Raw genomic sequence first — 17,800 nt, forward strand, 5'->3', positions numbered from 1 at the left:
GGACAGTAATGATGATGGGACAGTTGATAATGATGACAGGTATGCTTTATTTTATAATGAAAATACATTTATCTTCTAAACCTTTACCAATGGGTGTGAAAAGAACACCTCCCCCAAACGCCCGCCCTTATGTGCGCAGCCCCGCCTCCTGTAGGCCCCTGCCAAAGGCTGCGCCTGCTCCGTTCCTTTTTTCCGTCCACGTGACCCACTCAGGCTCCTCCTTGTCTCCAACATGGTGGCGCCCAGGGGCTCAAGTCGCACGTGAGAAAGTCTGGGCATTTGGGAATCGGAGAGTACCGCCTGTGAGCCTCTTTCCCCTCCTTGCTGTCGGTTGCATCCCTTCGACCCTCCCGAGGCCGTCGCGGGCCACTGCCTCTCTGCAGCCATGAAGACAAAGCCCGTTTCCCACAAGACGGAGAACACCTACCGGGTGAGCGCGGGAGGTTGGGCAGGGAGCCGCGGGTCTCCGCTGCTTGAGTCGTGAGACAGGCTCTGAGCTAGACTCTAGGGGCCTCAGACTTCTGGGCCGAGTGTGTCACTTGCCCGGAGGCTCCGGCGAAAGAGGGAGACTCTGGATGTAGTAAACATGGGTTGGGGGAGGAAAGAAGTCTGGACAGCAAGTTTCACCCATATTTTATGGTGTCTGGCCAGATCTGGGAATTTCTTGTGGTCCAGAATTAAATTCACTATTCCAGGAGATTGCTTAGGACCGATTCTCCCCTGGTCTTTTATCTTTAAAGACCGAATTGGGCGAGCTGGCTGGCAGTGAGTGATTCCCAGCTAAGGGCAACTATACAGCGCTTTCTCTGTTGGCCCCTTGGTAGATAGCTTCCAGGTCTTCGTTAGGATACAATCACAGGTCTGTATATGTTTAAAAACACTTTTGTTGCAGCGACTTTGCTAGGTCCCCATGCTTATGGGAGGGTATGAAACCTAACAGATCTAGTGAGACTAATTGCCAGCATCCACCTAGGCTCATCAGTCTAGCAATGGAAATTTTATTTGAAATGACATAGCTGAGAGAAATTATGCAAACAGAAGTATTCATTATCTTTGAATGGTGCAGTATGTTTGTTTACGGCCCTGTGTTTTTCAGTTTATTTTTCCACTTATCCTTTGTGATTAGAGATGCCTACATGCAGCATTCAAATAGATATTAAAGACCTGATAAATATTAAATAATTATGTATCTTAAATATACTTTCCCTTCCAGTTTCTTACATTTGCTGAACGACTGGGGAATGTGAATATTGATATTATTCACCGGATAGATAGAACTGCAAGCTATGAGGAGGTAAGAGAATGTGATACTAGCTAATCTTCCAAGTGTTCATGGTGTTTTAGTTTCTTCTATTAGTAGAAGTGAATTGTTTTTCAAGGTATTCCTTTTTGGGCATGAAATGCATTAGACCTGTGCTGTTTCATACAGTAGCCACACATGACAAATTGGATTTAAAGTAAGTTTAAAATGTGAGTGCTCAAATGTGGCTAGTTGCTAACATATTGAATAAATATAGAATTGGAACATTTTCATCTTTGCAGAAAGTTCTATTGGGTGAAGCTCTATTAGACAAGTGACTTGACTTTCAACTGACTTTTGTGATTCTAGCCTCTCCCTTTCCCATATGCATTCTAAGCACTGCTGCAGATCCATATTCCTGAAACTGTAACTTTAAAGTGATTTTGAGCAAGCCCTTTTCCCGGGACTTAATTTTCTCCTTTACAAAAATAAAGGGGCTAGACTACATAATATTTTCCAGTTCTAACCATACTCTGACTCTGTCATCCCTTTATTTTATTTTTATTTATTTATTTTTTTTTATTTTTTATTTTTTTTTGAGACAGAGTCTCGCTCTGCCTCCAGGTTGGAGTGCAGTGGCGTGATCTTGGCTCACTGCAATCTCCGCCTCACAGGTTCAAGCGATTCTCCTGCCTCAACCTCCTGAGTAGCTGGGATTACATGTGCGCACCACCACACCCAGCTACTTTTTGCAGTTTTAGTAGAGACTAGAGACGGGGTTTCACCATGTTGGCCAGGATGGTCTCAATCTCCTGACCTCGTGATCTGCTCACCTCGGCCTCCCAAAGTGCTGGGATTACAGGTGTGAGCCACCGCGCCCGGCCTTGTCATCCTTTTATGCAGAAGTCTTTTTCTGCATCATGTCATTATTCCTCCTAGCCTTTTAAGGTGCTGTGTAACATGCCTATGCCTTGGAGATCCAATCTCAGTTCTTACTGTTCTTCACTTTACTATAATCAGACTCCACTCACTGTGTCTTTGAATGCATTATCTCCACCATGTAAATTCAATGTGTTAAATGATGTTGTCTAGGTGAGCACATTGTGCTTTGGGAACTCATAGTAAAGGGAACCTAACCTACATTCTTTAGGGGTGTCAAAAAAGGTGATCTAGATGAGGTGACACCTGAATTGAATCTTGTTTATATAGGTTTTAGCATGGTAAAGAGGACAGGAAAGGCTCTTCCAGGCTGAGGGAGAAGCCTATATAAAGGAACAGAAGCTAGAGAATGCATGTCACATTCAAGAAACTGCAAAGCAGTCCAGTGTGGTTATAGGTGTGTATAGGGTGTTTTTTTTTTGTATTCATGGTGACTGGGATGGGGCAAGGAGGCAGCTGGTGAGATAAAGCTGGAGAGGTAGGCAAGGATCATAAAGGGCTTCATATGTCAAGCTAAGTTGGAGTTTTATCCTGAAGCTGTAGGGACTTAGAGTTCTAGGACTGTAAGCAGGGGAATGAATGACATGATCAGGTTTAAATTTTCAATCTCTCTGACTTTAGTGTGGAGAAAAGAGCAGGACTGCAGTCCTGCATCATGTCATGATTCCTCTGCTAGCCCTTTAAGGTCCTGTGTAACATGTCTTTAACTTGGAGATCCAATCTCAGTCGTCCAGTTGTGAGGATTTGACTGTGATCTAAGTAAGAAATGATTATGGTAGCAGCAATCAAGATAGAGAGAAGAGAAGGATTCCAGAGATATTGAGGAAGTAGAATGAATGGATAGGACTTGTGACCTACTGGGTTTGCATCAAGGAAGACAATGAGGTTAAGGCTGAATGGCTGAAGATGTTACTCATCAAGATATATTTATAGGTAAAGGAGCACAAGGTTGTAAAGATAAGATAATTAGTTCCATTTGGGATTTGAGTTTGAAATACCTGTGGCCATCCAAATGATAGTGTCCAAAAGATGTTTGTATATATGGATGTGGAGTATAGGTGACTTCAGAGGTGAAATTACAGATTTGGCATTTAGAATATGGTTAATAGTTTAAGCCACAGGACAAGTTGAAAATATCAAGAGGTAGAGTGTTGAGGCAGAGAAGACAGCCTGAAATTAGAATCCTGGACTGGATAGTCCAGAATGGCCTCTGTCACCTGTCTGACAGTTGGCTGTGGCTTGTTGATCTTAGTTCTTTTCTTTTCATGGCTTCCTATTCCCCGATAAGCTAGACTAGGCTTCTTTTCATGGTGGCAGAATCTTTTCAATAGAGTGAAGGCAGAAGCTGTCAAGGCCTCATAAAGTTTTGCTTTGGTCATCACAGAGTCACTTTCATTGCATGTTATTAGTCAAAGCGAGTCAGGAGGCCAGGCCAGATTCAAAGGGTGAGGAAATAGACTCCGTCTCTTGGTGAAAGGAGCTCCAGAGTTACCTTGCAAAAGGACGCAACATGGTCTCTCACACATAGCTGACATGTGCCAGGTCTGTGCTAGACTAGAAATGCGTTCTACATTTAAGTTTTAAACTGTGTTGCATATTTTCCTTTTGCCTTAAAGGACATGAAAATGCCTTAAAGGACATGAAAACAACAACAAAAAATTTCTTTAGTTTTACTTTTGAAAAATAGAGATAGGATCTCGTGTTGTTGCCTAGGCTAGTCTCAAACTCCTAGGTTCAAATGCTCTTCCTGGCCAGGCGCGGTGGCTCAAGCCTGTAATCCCGGCACTTTGGGAGGCCGAGACGGGTGGCTCACGAGGTCAGGAGATCGAGACCATCCTGGCTAACACGGTGAAACCCCGTCTCTACTAAAAAAATACAAAAAAAAATTGGCCGGGCGATGTGGTGGGCGCCTGTAGTCCCAGCTACTCGAGAGGCTGAGGCAGGAGAATGGCGTAAACCCGGGAGGCAGAGCTTGCAGTGAGCTGAGATCCGGCCACTGCACTCCAGCCTGGGTGACAGAGCGAGACTCCATCTCAAACAAAACAAAACAAAAAAAAACAAAAAAAAAAACAAATGCTCTTCCTGCCTCAGCCTCCCAGTGTTGGGATTACAGGCATGAGCCATCATCCCCATCCTAAAACAAAATTTAATGGGATTCTCTTTCTTTTCTGCCTTTTTAAAAAAAAATTTTTAGTTTCTAATTTTTGTGGTTACATAGTATCTATTCTACCTAACTATTGATTTTAAAGATTTCCAAAGAACAGTTTAAGGATTTTTTTTTTTTTTTTTTGAGATTGTAGATTTGGCATGCTGTTTGCATGTGTGCTTATGTGTTTATTCTCTCTTTGTTTCTCTCTCTCTCTAAACACATATTTTTATTTTTAGTTCAACTTTGATTTTAGATACAGAGGGTACATGTGTAGGTTTGTTACATGGGAATATTGTGTGATGCTGAGGTTTGGAGTATGGATCCTGTCCCCCAGGTAGTGAGCATAGTACCCAACAAGTAGTTTTTTTTAACCTATCCCCACTTACTCCACCCTCTAGTAAATCCACAGTGTCCATTGTTCTTATATTTATGTCTATGTGTACTCAATATTTAGCTCCCACTTATAAGCGAGAACATGCAGTATTTGGTTTTCTGTTCCTATGTTAATTTGCTTAGTATTATGGACTCTAGCTGTATCCACGTTGCTGCAAAGGACATGATTTCATTCTTTTTTATGGCATATAGTATTCCATGGTGTATATGTACTATGTTTTCTTTATACAATGTACTATTGATGGACACGTGGACCAATTCAATGTCTCTGCTATTGTGGATAGTGCAGAGATGAACATACGAGTGCATGTATCTTTTTGGTAGAATGATTTTTTTGGGGGGTATGCATTTATTTATACATCTATACACATACATACACACCTACATGTATACATACATGTCATACATGTATGATAATTTATTGCCTTTACCTTTCAAAGTACAAAGTAATTGATACCATGTTAACAAGTTAAGTAACAGTGATAAACTTATGAGAAGCCCATTATCTCACTCCTCCCACCCCTAATTCCCAAGGAAGCCAATACTGACAGTTCAGTATAGTATTCTTCCATACTGTCCTCTCATGTTCGTATGTGCAAACATTTATAGAGGGTTTTTTTTGTTTTTGTTTTTTAAGGAAAATTGAATCCTACCATACCCTCTCACTGCATAACTTGCTTTTATCGTTTTGGGGGCATATCATCAGTGTGGTTCTAGTTCAATAGAGATATAACTCTTTTTAGTAGCCACATAATACACCTTAGTATATATAGACCACAGGATATTCCAACCATTTTCCTATTGTCAGATATTTTAGGCTGTGTAATGTTTCCCCACACTGTAGTTACGCTGAATAAACATCTTTTACTTCTAGGCTTGCAAACTTTACAAGAACTACCTGGGTCAAAGAGTATAACTCTGTTGAATTTTAATAGGAATGCCATATTACTTCTTTATAAGGTTGTAGTAATTCATATTTCTAAAAGCAGAATGAAGAAACTAAAGAAGCAACACCTTATTCTTTGCCTAAAATTATAAAAAAACACAGAAAATACTTTTCCCTTAGTGGACAATATATATAGGCTCCAGAAAATTATTTGCTGCAACCAAATCAACAAAACAGTATTTTATAAGTGATCTATTGATAACTTCTGATTGCTTTTTAAAGTGTGTTACTTAATGGCATTTTAAAAAAGTAAAAGGAGTTTTTAAACTCTTCAGTATCATTGTCTTAAGATATTAATGTATCATTATTCTACTTACCTTGATCATTGCTTTCTTAGAGTTATTTGATTAATGGACTGCTTTAATCTTGACAGGAGGTTGAAACCTACTTTTTTGAGGGTCTGCTGAAATGGAGAGAATTAAACCTCACGGAGCACTTTGGTATTTTCTGTTTTGTTTCTATTTTATTCACCCATAGTTTGCACTTTATATGTTCCTTACAGCTGAATAGTTGTGTGATAGAAAAGAACGTATTTTTTTTTCCCCCACTCAGGAAAATTTTACAAAGAAGTTATTGACAAATGCCAATCATTCAATCAGTTGGTCTATCATCAAAACGAGATAGTTCAGAGTTTGAAGACTCACCTGCAAGTTAAGAACAGTTTTGCCTATCAGCCCCTTTTGGAGTAAGTAGCATCTTGAGAGAAAGCTCATAACTCTGTTTGTCTGATTTTTCAGATTGTGTTTCAAAGCTGCATATGCCTCAGATCAGGTGTTCATAATTTAGAAACAAGAAGGATGTTCCTTTTCTGTTAGGAATGGGTGCATTACCATAAAGTAGAATCTTGGGGTATAATTTTGCTTTTGTTATGTACTAAAATAATCCCATTTTTCTTTGACATTATAGGAACAGTTGGCTACAACTTGTGATGGAATGTAACTTCTTGCCTGATTTCTTTGCTGAGGTCTTAAGATTTAAAGAGTTTTATACATTTTCAGACTTGAATTAGAATTATTTTTATTTAATTAATCCTACGATCGTAGGCCACCTAGTATCGTTAAGTAGATTTGCAGCCTTTAAAAAAAAAATCCACATAATCAGTTGCTTCTTTTTTTTAATCCAGTTTGGTTGTACAGTTGGCACGAGATCTGCAGATGGATTTCTACCCACACTTTCCAGAGTTTTTTTTGACTATCACCTCGATCCTGGAGACTCAGGACACAGAGTTGTTAGAATGGGCTTTCACCTCGTTGTCATATCTTTATAAGTACCTGTGGAGACTGATGGTGAAGGACATGTCCAATATATACAGGTAACCGCTTTCTCTCTCTAGTACTTTTTTTAATTGCCTGCTTCTTTTTCTCTGGCTTCTCTCTGACTCCAAACCACTTTGCCAGCTCAGTGCCTAATTGTTTCCATGTACAAAGTTGATGCTCCAGCCAAAGTGGTCCACAATCTAGTCTGCCATTCTGAGTTGCCATAACCATCTCTCCTCTCCAGCTACTGAAAGTTTACCCACCCGTGAAGGCCTGACTTGGTGCCTACAGCCTCCACAAACAGGCACCTTTGCTAGAGGTATTAATGAAACTTTATACTCTCTATCCTCTTGGCATTTTTTAACCACCTGTGTCACACAACTTTTACCAGAATTGTTTGGTTATAATGTATTGCTGTCCTCTCTACACCTGGTTTAAGCGAGGTTTAAGACAGGCTAAGAACCTTTTAAACATTGACATTTCGCCAGCCACTAATACTTCCTAAGCTGAAAGAGACACTCAGTATTTGTGAGTAAACATGGACAAGGAAAGAGAATGAATTTCGTAGTAGCCTTTTGTTTAAAGTAAGCAAAGATTGTCTTACTATCTGTTTAAGTCTGGGGTTTGGTGGGATTTTCCACCTGGTCTTCTGGTTGTTTTCATGTTCTGTAATTGCCACAGGAATGTTCAATATCAGTCATCAGCCTCTTACCCCCCAATAAATGGTGTGTGTATGGTATGGGACGATAGACTTTGTTTTATGCCACCCCTTTCACTCAGCCCACCCTTCTCTTTTAGGAACTTTGAATGAAGAAAGAGAAAGAAATCTTTTTCCAGCTTTTACTAGTTCCCTATGAAGCTTTTGGTAAAATATGTTAGAAACCAATATTATCTCATTAAACAACCAACAAGGTCTTTGGGGAATAATTGATTTAGTTTTGTGATTTCAGCTGTCATAAAAACTGCCACTTTTATGTCTCCTAAGTCAGGCTCTTCAGTTCTAAATTTATTTGCTTTTGGTATGACAACTTCAGTAGCTTGGCTGTTTTTACTTGCATATTACTGAAACTGAACTCAACACTTATTGTTAAATCAATTCCTCTTATCTGTATATTCATTCATGTGTTCAGTAAATAGGTGTTGAGTGTCTACCATATGCCAGGCCCTGTTTGGTTGCCCATTTTCTATCATTAATACTAACATTCTTCCTGTCTCCGAGTTTTGGCATATCAGAGACATCATTGACCCAGTTGTCTTCAGAGGTGTCCACATCCTCTTGATTCTGTCATTCACGCATTTGCTCAGTGAATATTTATTGGACACTGTCTGTATGTCAGGCGCTTGAGATGCAGTCACGGGTAAAACAGATAAAAATCCCTCTTCTCACAAAGTTGACATTTTAGCAGGGGGAGAACATCTTGGGCACATGCCCAGCAAGAAGTTGTGGGTGGCCAAGCAGCCTGTATAAGGGCGAGAGTAGCTAAGCAATGTCAGAGAAGCAGTAGTAAGGGGCCAGATCATCCAGGGCCCTGTGGACTGCTGTAAGGTCTTCAGCTTCATTGCAGGGACTTCTGAAATGTCTACTGAGTTCATTCCTTGCCATTTCCCTCTCCTTCCAGTCTCTTTCATGCCTGTAGCCCAAGCTTGTATGACTTGAGCAGCTTTCTGATTGAATTACCAGACTCTTTCCTCCTTTATTTTATCCTGTATATTGCTGCCAAATTAATCTTTCTGAAAATAGTCATTTCTCATTCAGCCAACATTTATTAATACCTGCTGTCAGCAAGGAACTATTAGGTATTGGGGTTATGGCAAAAATTGGAGAGATCTATTCCATACCCTTCTATCATTAGGGAGACCAAATTTAACAATGTGATTACATATAAGTAATTATTTAGTTATGGATGCATGGCTGCTTGACCTTGAGCAAGTTGCTTATGCTTTCTGCCTCACTTTCGTTATCTGTAGAATGGGGGGATTATAATGGTACCCATCCCATAGAGTTATTGTGCTGACTAAATGGAGTAACACAGAGTAAGTGCTTACACAGATGTAAGCTAGACCTGTCTACCTGACCAGCTTTATCCACAGCTGCCCTCCTCTGCTGTATCATATTTTCTTTTTTAGATGGACCAGCCTCCTTGTCATGACCATGATCATTTCCGCCTGCCCCATCTTAACTCTTGCTTTTATACCAATAATATGGACTGTGGTCCCCACCTAATTCTTCTTTCATTCAGAATTCATTACACATTGCACCTTTTCATGGAGTCTTGTTCGTAAAACCAGTACCGCCAGTCCTAGGACTCTTAATGTCTGTGGTCAAGTCTTCCTTTCAACATGTGGGTGTCTCCATAAATGAATGAGATTTTAAATTTGTTTGATACCTGCTGTGTATTCCTGGCATACTTAGCACATTGTTGCCCATATTGTTGACATGTAGTATGTATTTATAAAAATTATATGATTAATGAAACATATCTTATTTTTTTTTCATGTATAGCATGTACAGCACACTCCTGGCTCATAAGAAACTACATATAAGGAATTTTGCTGCTGAAAGTTTTACTTTTTTGATGAGAAAGGTTAGTCTGATATTTTATGTTTGTTGCTAATCATCAAGAATCTGATGAATAGGCCCCACTTTGGGAGGCCGAGGTGGATGGATCACCTGAGGTCAGGAGTTCGAGATCAGCCTGACCAACATGGCAAAACCCCATCTCTACTAAAAATGCAAAAATTAGCTGGTCATGGTGGCGTACACCTGTACTCCCAGCTACTCGGGAGGCTGAGACATAGGAATTGCTTGAGCCCAGGAGGTGGAAGTTGCAGTGACCAAGATCACACCGTTGCACTCCAGCCTGGGTGACAGAGCAAGATTCCCTATCTCTCTCTCACACATACACACACACACACACACACACACTAATAATAGTAATAATAATCTGATGAATGGAAGTAGATATCTTTTAAAAATGTGGTTACTATGGGCTAATTTTATCTATGTAGCTGTATATTACTTAACAGAAATCTGTTACTATTTTGAATTTATCTCACAGTAAGACTTATTTGTTGCTCACAAATTGATGTGATCTAATTTGGGTCACTATTGTTATTTAGGTTTGTGATAGCTTTCAGTGTGTATATGTCAAAAGTGCTGTCTAATTCAAGTCAGTAAATACATAAACTGTGACATTAATAAGAACTTTTCTAATAGTTTCCTGGAAGTAACTGGTAGCATGGTGTCATTTGTGTTTGTATAAAATGTTCATAGTAAATTTTATCGGGTTTTTGTAATAAAAACATTAATATTAAATTTATTTTATTTCATAAAATGCAAATATTTTACTGTATACAATACAAAATACAAATTTATTTACTTTAAAAGATAGAATGTTGACTTCTGTAGTTTTTTGTAGTACATATCTTCCCATAATACCAATGAATTCACTCTTTTGTGTGACATTCCAAGTGAGAATACACTGTTACAGTAGTTTGAAATCATTACAAATGTCTGTTCCTTTGACAATTTTTTCCTAAGTATATTTAAATAAGAATATGTAGAATAGCAAATGAGAGTTCTTCATTTGGATATGTTTATGTTTGTGAATATAATTTTCCATTTCTACTTTACATTTTAGGTCTCTGATAAAAATGCACTTTTCAATTTAATGTTTCTTGATCTTGATAAACATCTAGAAAAAGTCGAAGGTGTTGGACAGTTGCTCTTTGAAATGTGCAAAGGAGTTAGAAATATGTTTCACTCCTGTACAGGCCAGGTACACAACGGGGAGGGGTTCTTACAATCTATGTGGATGGATGAAACAGAAAGTAGAAAAGAATGAGGCAAATGATGTGGAGGGAGGACAACCTAGAATAGATAGAAAGCCCTGGATGGGGAGTGTTGGGTGTTCAGTAACAATGTTTACCCAATGTAGGCCTTGGACAGTGAGATATTACTTACAGAGTCATTGATGTCTTCTTTATTTTGGATGCTAGGGGGTAAGATAAATTGATTAATGGGCAAAGGCAGGTGGGGAGGGAACAGTTGTAATGATAAAATTCCCATCCTAGTTTAGAAGTTCCTTTTGGGACACATTATTAACCATCAAAGTTGCCATATCCTTGACTATTACAGGCCTGATTTTTAGCTAATGTAATCACAATGGTGACTCACAGAGCAATACTTGAAAATAAGAGTTTATATATTAATGTTAATGACTTGTATTCCCACAGGCAGTGAAGCTAATTTTGCAAAAGCTAGGACCTGTCACTGAAACAGAAATCCAACTACCATGGATGTTAATTGGAGAAACACTCAAAAACATGGTCAAATCCACTGTATCCTACATCTCCAAGGAACATTTTGGTACATTTTTTGAATGTTTGCAAGTGAGTTCTAATCTTTAAGGATGGGTTTTTGATAAGGAGTCTAAGAATTTACCCTTTCTGCTCTCAGTTTTGCAAAGCACTCCTAGAAGTTATATTTTATAATTGTTTTATTTACACTTCTCTACACATACTAAAATTTTCCTTCCCTTTGCCCTCGTGCTATTTTTTATTTGATACGGTATCTTGAAATGCAGTAGAAGACTCTGGAGCCAGACTGCCTATTTGAATCTTAACCCTTCCACTTACTGCTAGTGTGACCTGGGAAAATTATTTGAAATCTCGATTCCCCAGTCTCTTCATCTAATAAATGGGGGTAATAATATTCTCTCCCTCGGGGTTTCTGTGAGGATGACGAGTGAATACTTGTAAAGAACTTAGAATGGGCCGGGCACAGTGGCTGAAGCCTGTAATCCCAGCACTTTGGGAGGCCAAGGTGGGTGGATCACCTGAGGTCGGGAGTTTGAGACCAGCCTGACCAACATGGAGAAATCCTGTCTCTGCTAAAACTACAAAATGGCACATGCCTGTAGTCCCAGCTACTTGGGAAGCTGAGGCAGGAGAATCGCTTGAACCTGGGAGGCAGAGGTTGCGGTGAGCCAAAATTGCACCATTGCACTCCAGTCTGGGCAACAGGAGGGAAACTCCATCTCAAAATAAATAAATATATATATAAACACTTAGAACAGGGCACTTAGTCAATGTTAGCTGTTACCATTAGTGACTCCTGGTAAATGTGGCTTTTTCTTCCAAAGCAAAAGAATGGGAAAAGTTGAACTGTCACACAGTTTTTATTATTGTATTAACAGTTGAGTTGGATACTTTATAGTTACTCTCTCTGTTAAATTCTTTGTTTGCAGGAATCACTCTTGGATCTACATACAAAAGTAACAAAAACTAACTGTTGTGAAAGTTCTGAACAGATTAAAAGGTTGTTGGAAACATACCTTATACTTGTAAAACATGGAAGTGGAACAAAGATAACCACGCCTGCTGATATCTGTAAGGTGAGTTCCCAACTTAATATTCTCAAGAGTCTGTTTTTTAAAAGCTGATTACTGAGTATACATTGTTTTATCTTTTTGCAGGTGTTATCTCAAACACTGCAAGTAGCCAGTCTCTCCACATCTTGCTGCAAGACCCTCTTGGATGTAATTTCTGCTTTGATCCTGGGTGAAAATGTTTCCTTGCCGGAGACCCTCATCAAAGAAACCATAGAAAAAGTAATTTACTTCAACAAATATTAATTGAGCAGTTAATAATATGTTTAGCATTGAGTAAACCTTCTGAGGGATGCAAGTGAAGTGTGACAAAGGCTCTGCCCTCAAGAAATTTATAATCTTGTTAAGGAGATGGGAATTGTATGCAGTAATGTAAATAAGCAAAATGTGGCAAAAGCTAAATCTATACATATTCTGCAAATATGTAGAGCTTACCGTGTGCTGGGTATGAGCTGGGTAATCCAGGATGAACAGTGATGCCTGTAGGTTTTGATAGTTGTTGGAGAAATGGAGCCTGGAACTGAGTAGTTATAGTCTAGCCAATGTGTCTATTAGAGATATATTGAATTTTAACTATTACTTCTGCCTGGGGTTGAGCAACAGAGAAAGCTTCTCAAAGGACTTGTGTTTGGGATAGTCCTTGAAGGTTGAAAAGCAGTCTGCCAGTCAGAAGCGGGGTTACAAATACTAGGAGAGGGAACAGGAAAGACATGTGTTCATAAATGTTTGCAGTCTGGGCACATGGACACATGATATGACATGATATCAGCAAAGCTCTGGCTTGGCTTTGAAAAGTTAGGTTGGGTTTTATCCTGCATTAGTGGAGGACCCTGAAAAAATTCCAAGCAGGGATAAGATTTGATGAGATTTGCGTTTTAGTGAATTTGGAAGTGGGATTGAAAATAGAAAGGTTGGTGAAGTTCTTTCTAGCTTAATGGAGCGCTGCAGTACACTTTGAGGGAAGATATACAATCATGCTGTTTGCCCTTTCATAACTCACTGTAGCTGGGTAAGAGTTGAGCAGCCTTTAGGCAGAGCCCTGTGTAATCAGCAGAAGCCCTTTGCAACTGTGGAAGCGCCTTTGGAGAAGGCTGGGCGATTGGACAGAGCACTGAGTGAAGTGTGCCTGCCGTTCCCTTCTATAGCTGCTTGCTGGGGAGATGGGGAAGTACTCTCTGTGTGCTTACATTAATATTTTTTACCTTGGTCACAGATATTTGAGAGCAGATTTGAAAAACATTTAATTTTCAGTTTTTCTGAAGTCATGTTTGCCATGAAGCAGTTTGAGCAGGTAAGCAAGATACTAAGTTCAGAGTATTTTTAAAAACAAATCTATCACGAAAAAATGATCAAATTTGAAATCCTGTTGTTTGTTTTTTGAGAGGAACAGGATAAGTGCTTGATGTTTTAGTCAATATGTTTTTTAAAGAAATTATATTCAATTCTAGATTACTTGTTTTTTAAATAATCCTTTAGGTAGTTACAGAACCATGTGGTAAAATTGAAAAAACAGTTTTAAGAAACTTCTATGTGATTTTGAAGCATAGAAAATAGTTTGTGAAACAATTTGCACTGGCGGAAGTTTGCAAATTGATTTCATTGCTCCAAAATAAGGTAACTGAGTGTGGGAGAAAATGTTCTTATCTAAACCTGGATTTATTTTATTTTTTTCTCTTCCTTCTCATCAAACACTTGCCCCTCCTCCTAACTAGTAACCCTACAGTATACTTCATGGAAACATGTCTCTATCTGTCCTCTCAATATTCTTCCTTTTAGCCTTTGATAATATATATTCTCATTTGCCTAAAAAGAACACTTTTGTACCTGTCCAAGATCTGTTTCTTTCAGCTCCATGAGAACACTTCAGCTGACTCTGTTTAACAACTGCGTTTTTCCTTTCTCCCCTGTTGCCTTTGGTCTTTTTTTTTAAATCTTATTTTTATCCAAATACTACATGTATGTATGTAGTTTAGGAAGTCAAACCAGGTTAAACAGCAGTCATTTCTTTTCTGTTCCCATTTTATTAGCAGCCATTGGATCTAATGATTTTTAGCTATTTTTTTCTTTTCTTCTTCTTTTTTTTTGAGACAGAGTCTCACTCTGTCACCCAGGCTGGAGTGCAGTGGTGCAATCTCAGCTCACTGCAACCTCCGCCTCCCGGGTTCACGCCATTCTCCTGCCTCAACCTCCTGAGTAGCTGGGACTACAGGCGCCTGCCACCACGCCCGGCTAATTTTTTGTATTTTTAGTGGAGACGGGGTTTCACCGTGTTAGCCAAGATGGTCTCAGTCTCCTGACCTTGTGATCCGCCTGCCTCGGCCAGCTATTTTTTTCTTTTATTTACTTTATACTTTTAAATCATCTGAATATTCTGCTTTACCTTGGTTTGCCAGTTTTAGTTCTCATGTGTAGACTTCCTCGTATGGCAGATGGACTTTAGTTCCTTTGTACCTCTCATGCTCCCCATAGAATTATATCACAAATTTTGGTTGAATCCATATTCGACACATACTTATATAAACAAGGAGTATTTTATGATTACGTGACCTTTTTGTATACATTCTCATTTTTCTTTCTTTCTTTTTTTTTTTTTGTCAAGACATAGTCTCGCTCTGTCACCCAGGCTGGAGTGCAGTGGTGCCAACCTCCACCCCCAGGGTTCAAGTGATTCTCCTGCTTCAGGCTCCTGAGTAACTGGGATTACAGTTTTGCACCCCCACGCCTGGCTAATTTTTGTATTTTTAGTAAAGACAGGGTTTCACCATGTTGGCCAGGCTGGTCTCAAACTCCTGACCTCAGGTGATCTGCCTGCCTTGGCCTCCCAAAGTGTTGGGATTACAGGCATGAGCCACCACACCTGGCCTCATTTTTCTTAGAGTTTATAATTACCTCGTTCTTTAAAAACTGGAAATTGTTTTCTTTGAATAGCTGGCCAGTGAGTCTGTCTTCCAGCAGCTTTGTAAATGTCCTTCACATGACAAAACTGTCAGATAATTTAGCAGCTCAATTTTTCTTTTTTTCTTTCTTGGAGACATTTCTCCTGGAGCAAGTCCAGTCTAAATGCATTGCTTTCTCTGCCCACTGCACAAATGTTGTCCTGGGACTTCCTTTTGCTTCTCTCTCGTTTCCTGGGTTCCGTGTTTTTCTCTTGTTATAGTTTAGTCTCTAATTTTGACAGAATTTATTTTTCATAATTTCCTGGGGCTGGGGAGGGTTCATGGAGATAAAATATTGAGATTTAATACATCTGAAAATGTCTTTATTCTCTCCTCACACTGCATGCATTATTGGTAGGCAGGCTATAGAATTCTAGATTCTAAGTCATCCCTCCTCAGAGTTTTTAAGACATGGCTGCACAGTCTTTAGCTTCCATTGCTCCTGCATAGAGGTCTAATGCCATTGTGATTCTTGATCCTTTGTTTTTGGTCCAGTTTTTTGAATTGTTACAATCTTCTCTTTATTATATCTGTTAATAAGTGTGATTTTTTTTTTCCTTAAATTTAGCTATTTCTACCAAGCTTTCTGTCATATATTGTGAATTGCTTCCTAATTGATGATGCTGTAGTCAAAGACGAAGCTCTGGCCATTCTGGCCAAGCTCATTCTGAACAAAGCGGCACCTCCCACTGCTGGCTCGATGGCAATTGAAAAGTACCCTCTGACTTTCTCACCGCAGATGGTGGGGTGAGTGCTAAGTTTTTATTCCTGGAATGATGATAAGATTACCCATTTAAATATAATATATCAAAAATACTGTAAAAAAATGAAGATCTATATGTAACTGGAAGGATGTCCGTGATAAGTTGTGTGAAAAAAGCATGTTGTAGAGCTACACACATAATATGTATAGTATGATCTCATTTTGCAAGGTAAAGCAAAATGTGTGTATGAACATAGAAAAACACGTAGCAGGATACACAAACCTGTTAACTTTGTTTACCTCAGAAGGATGGTAAGGGAAAGATAGAGGTGACTTAATTTTTTAACCATTTATTGTAAAATTATTGTAGATTTATGTGCAGTTGCAAGAAATAGTACAGAGAGGTTTCATATACTCTTCACTCAGATTCTCCCATTAGTACATCCTGCCTAAGCATACTGCAATATCACAACTGCAGAACTGACATTGGTGCAATCCATCAATCTTAATCAGATTTCATCAGTTGTATGTGCACTCATCTGAGTTTGTATACATATATAGATATATAGCTGTATGCAGTTTTATCACGTGTTGATTTATAACCATCACCAGAGTGAATATATGGAACTGTTCCCTCACCTTGAGGATTCCTCATGCTACTTTTTAATAACCACACTCCTGGCCAGGCATAGTGGCTCACACCTGTAATCCCAGCACTTTACGAGGCTGAGGCAGGTGGATCACGAGGTCAGGAGATCGAGACCATCCTGGCTAACATGGTGAAATCCCATCTCTACTAAATATACAAAAACTTAATGGTGGTGGGCGCCTGTAGTACCAGTTACTCGGCAGGCTGAGGCAGGAGAATGGCGTGAACCAGGGAGGTGGAAGTTGCAGTGAGCGGTATCGCGCCACTGCACTCCAGCTTGGGCAATAGAGCGAGACTCTGTCTCAAAAAAAAAAAAAAATTATATACCTTTATATTGTTTCAGTTGTTAAGTGTCATGGATTAATTTCTTAATTTCATTCAAAATGACACCCTTTAGAAGTTAAAAACAAAGCTTATTTACACACATGAGAAGATTCGTAGTATCATTTCTCAAATAGTTAAGTGGATATGCGTCTAGAAATTATAGCTTAGGAAACCAGTTCCCTTGTCTTTCCTTTGTTTTTATAATTAATCTTCTTATTTATCTTGGAGTAGTTAGACCTGTTGTTGAGTTTTTGGTTTGCTCTGAGGCAGAATTGATGGGCATTCCTTGAGTTTGTGCTGAATACTCGACTTTGAAACATCCATGGAGGTGGGAGTAACTGTCCCACAGTCATACAGCAGAGCTAGATTTTGAGTTTGATCAGCTTGAGATTCTGGAGGAACCTATTTTCTTTTTTAAATGTTTTATTTATTATTATTATGATTTTGAGACCAGGTCCTGCTCTGTCGCCCAGGTCGGAGTGCAGTGGCACAATCACGGCTCACTGCAGCCTCGACCTCCAGGGCCCAAGCTCTCCTCTCACTTGAGCCTCCCAGGTAGCTGGAACCGTAGGCACGCACCACCATGCCCAACTAATTTTTTAATTTTTGTAGAGACGAGGTCTCGCTATGTTGCCCAGGCTAGTCTCAAACTCCTGGACTCAAGTGATCCTCCTGCCTTGGCCTTTCAAAGTGTTGGAGTTATAGGTTGAGCCGCTGTGTTTAGCAAACTCATCTTAACACCTACTTGTATCTTCTGTCTACCTTACAAGTTGCTTCTCTATTAAAATATGCCAACAGCATCTTGTTGGTTTTTAAATGTATTGAATTCTGATTCCTGAGGAATGGGTAGTGAGTAACTCCTATAGAATTATTCC

General features: G+C 39.3%; 1 protein-coding gene across 1 annotated transcript in view; it reads left to right on the forward strand.

Annotated features, from left to right (window-relative positions):
- Positions 1-211: 211 nt before the first annotated feature.
- The window catches only part of UTP20 (UTP20, small subunit processome component), a 109,074-nt gene continuing 91,485 nt past the window's right edge, over positions 212-17,800 (forward strand). The window contains exons 1-12 of the mRNA XM_025403576.1: positions 212-430; positions 1,214-1,294; positions 6,041-6,107; positions 6,220-6,352; positions 6,791-6,979; positions 9,427-9,508; positions 10,565-10,702; positions 11,160-11,315; positions 12,173-12,319; positions 12,401-12,535; positions 13,527-13,604; positions 15,818-15,996. Of these exons, the coding sequence (XP_025259361.1) occupies positions 386-430; positions 1,214-1,294; positions 6,041-6,107; positions 6,220-6,352; positions 6,791-6,979; positions 9,427-9,508; positions 10,565-10,702; positions 11,160-11,315; positions 12,173-12,319; positions 12,401-12,535; positions 13,527-13,604; positions 15,818-15,996 (1,430 nt within the window). The 5' untranslated portion in view covers positions 212-385. The remainder of the gene's footprint in view (positions 431-1,213; positions 1,295-6,040; positions 6,108-6,219; positions 6,353-6,790; positions 6,980-9,426; positions 9,509-10,564; positions 10,703-11,159; positions 11,316-12,172; positions 12,320-12,400; positions 12,536-13,526; positions 13,605-15,817; positions 15,997-17,800) is intronic.

The sequence above is a fragment of the Theropithecus gelada genome, chromosome 11 (assembly GCF_003255815.1).
Source record: "Theropithecus gelada isolate Dixy chromosome 11, Tgel_1.0, whole genome shotgun sequence".
NCBI classification, from domain to species: domain Eukaryota; kingdom Metazoa; phylum Chordata; class Mammalia; order Primates; family Cercopithecidae; genus Theropithecus; species Theropithecus gelada.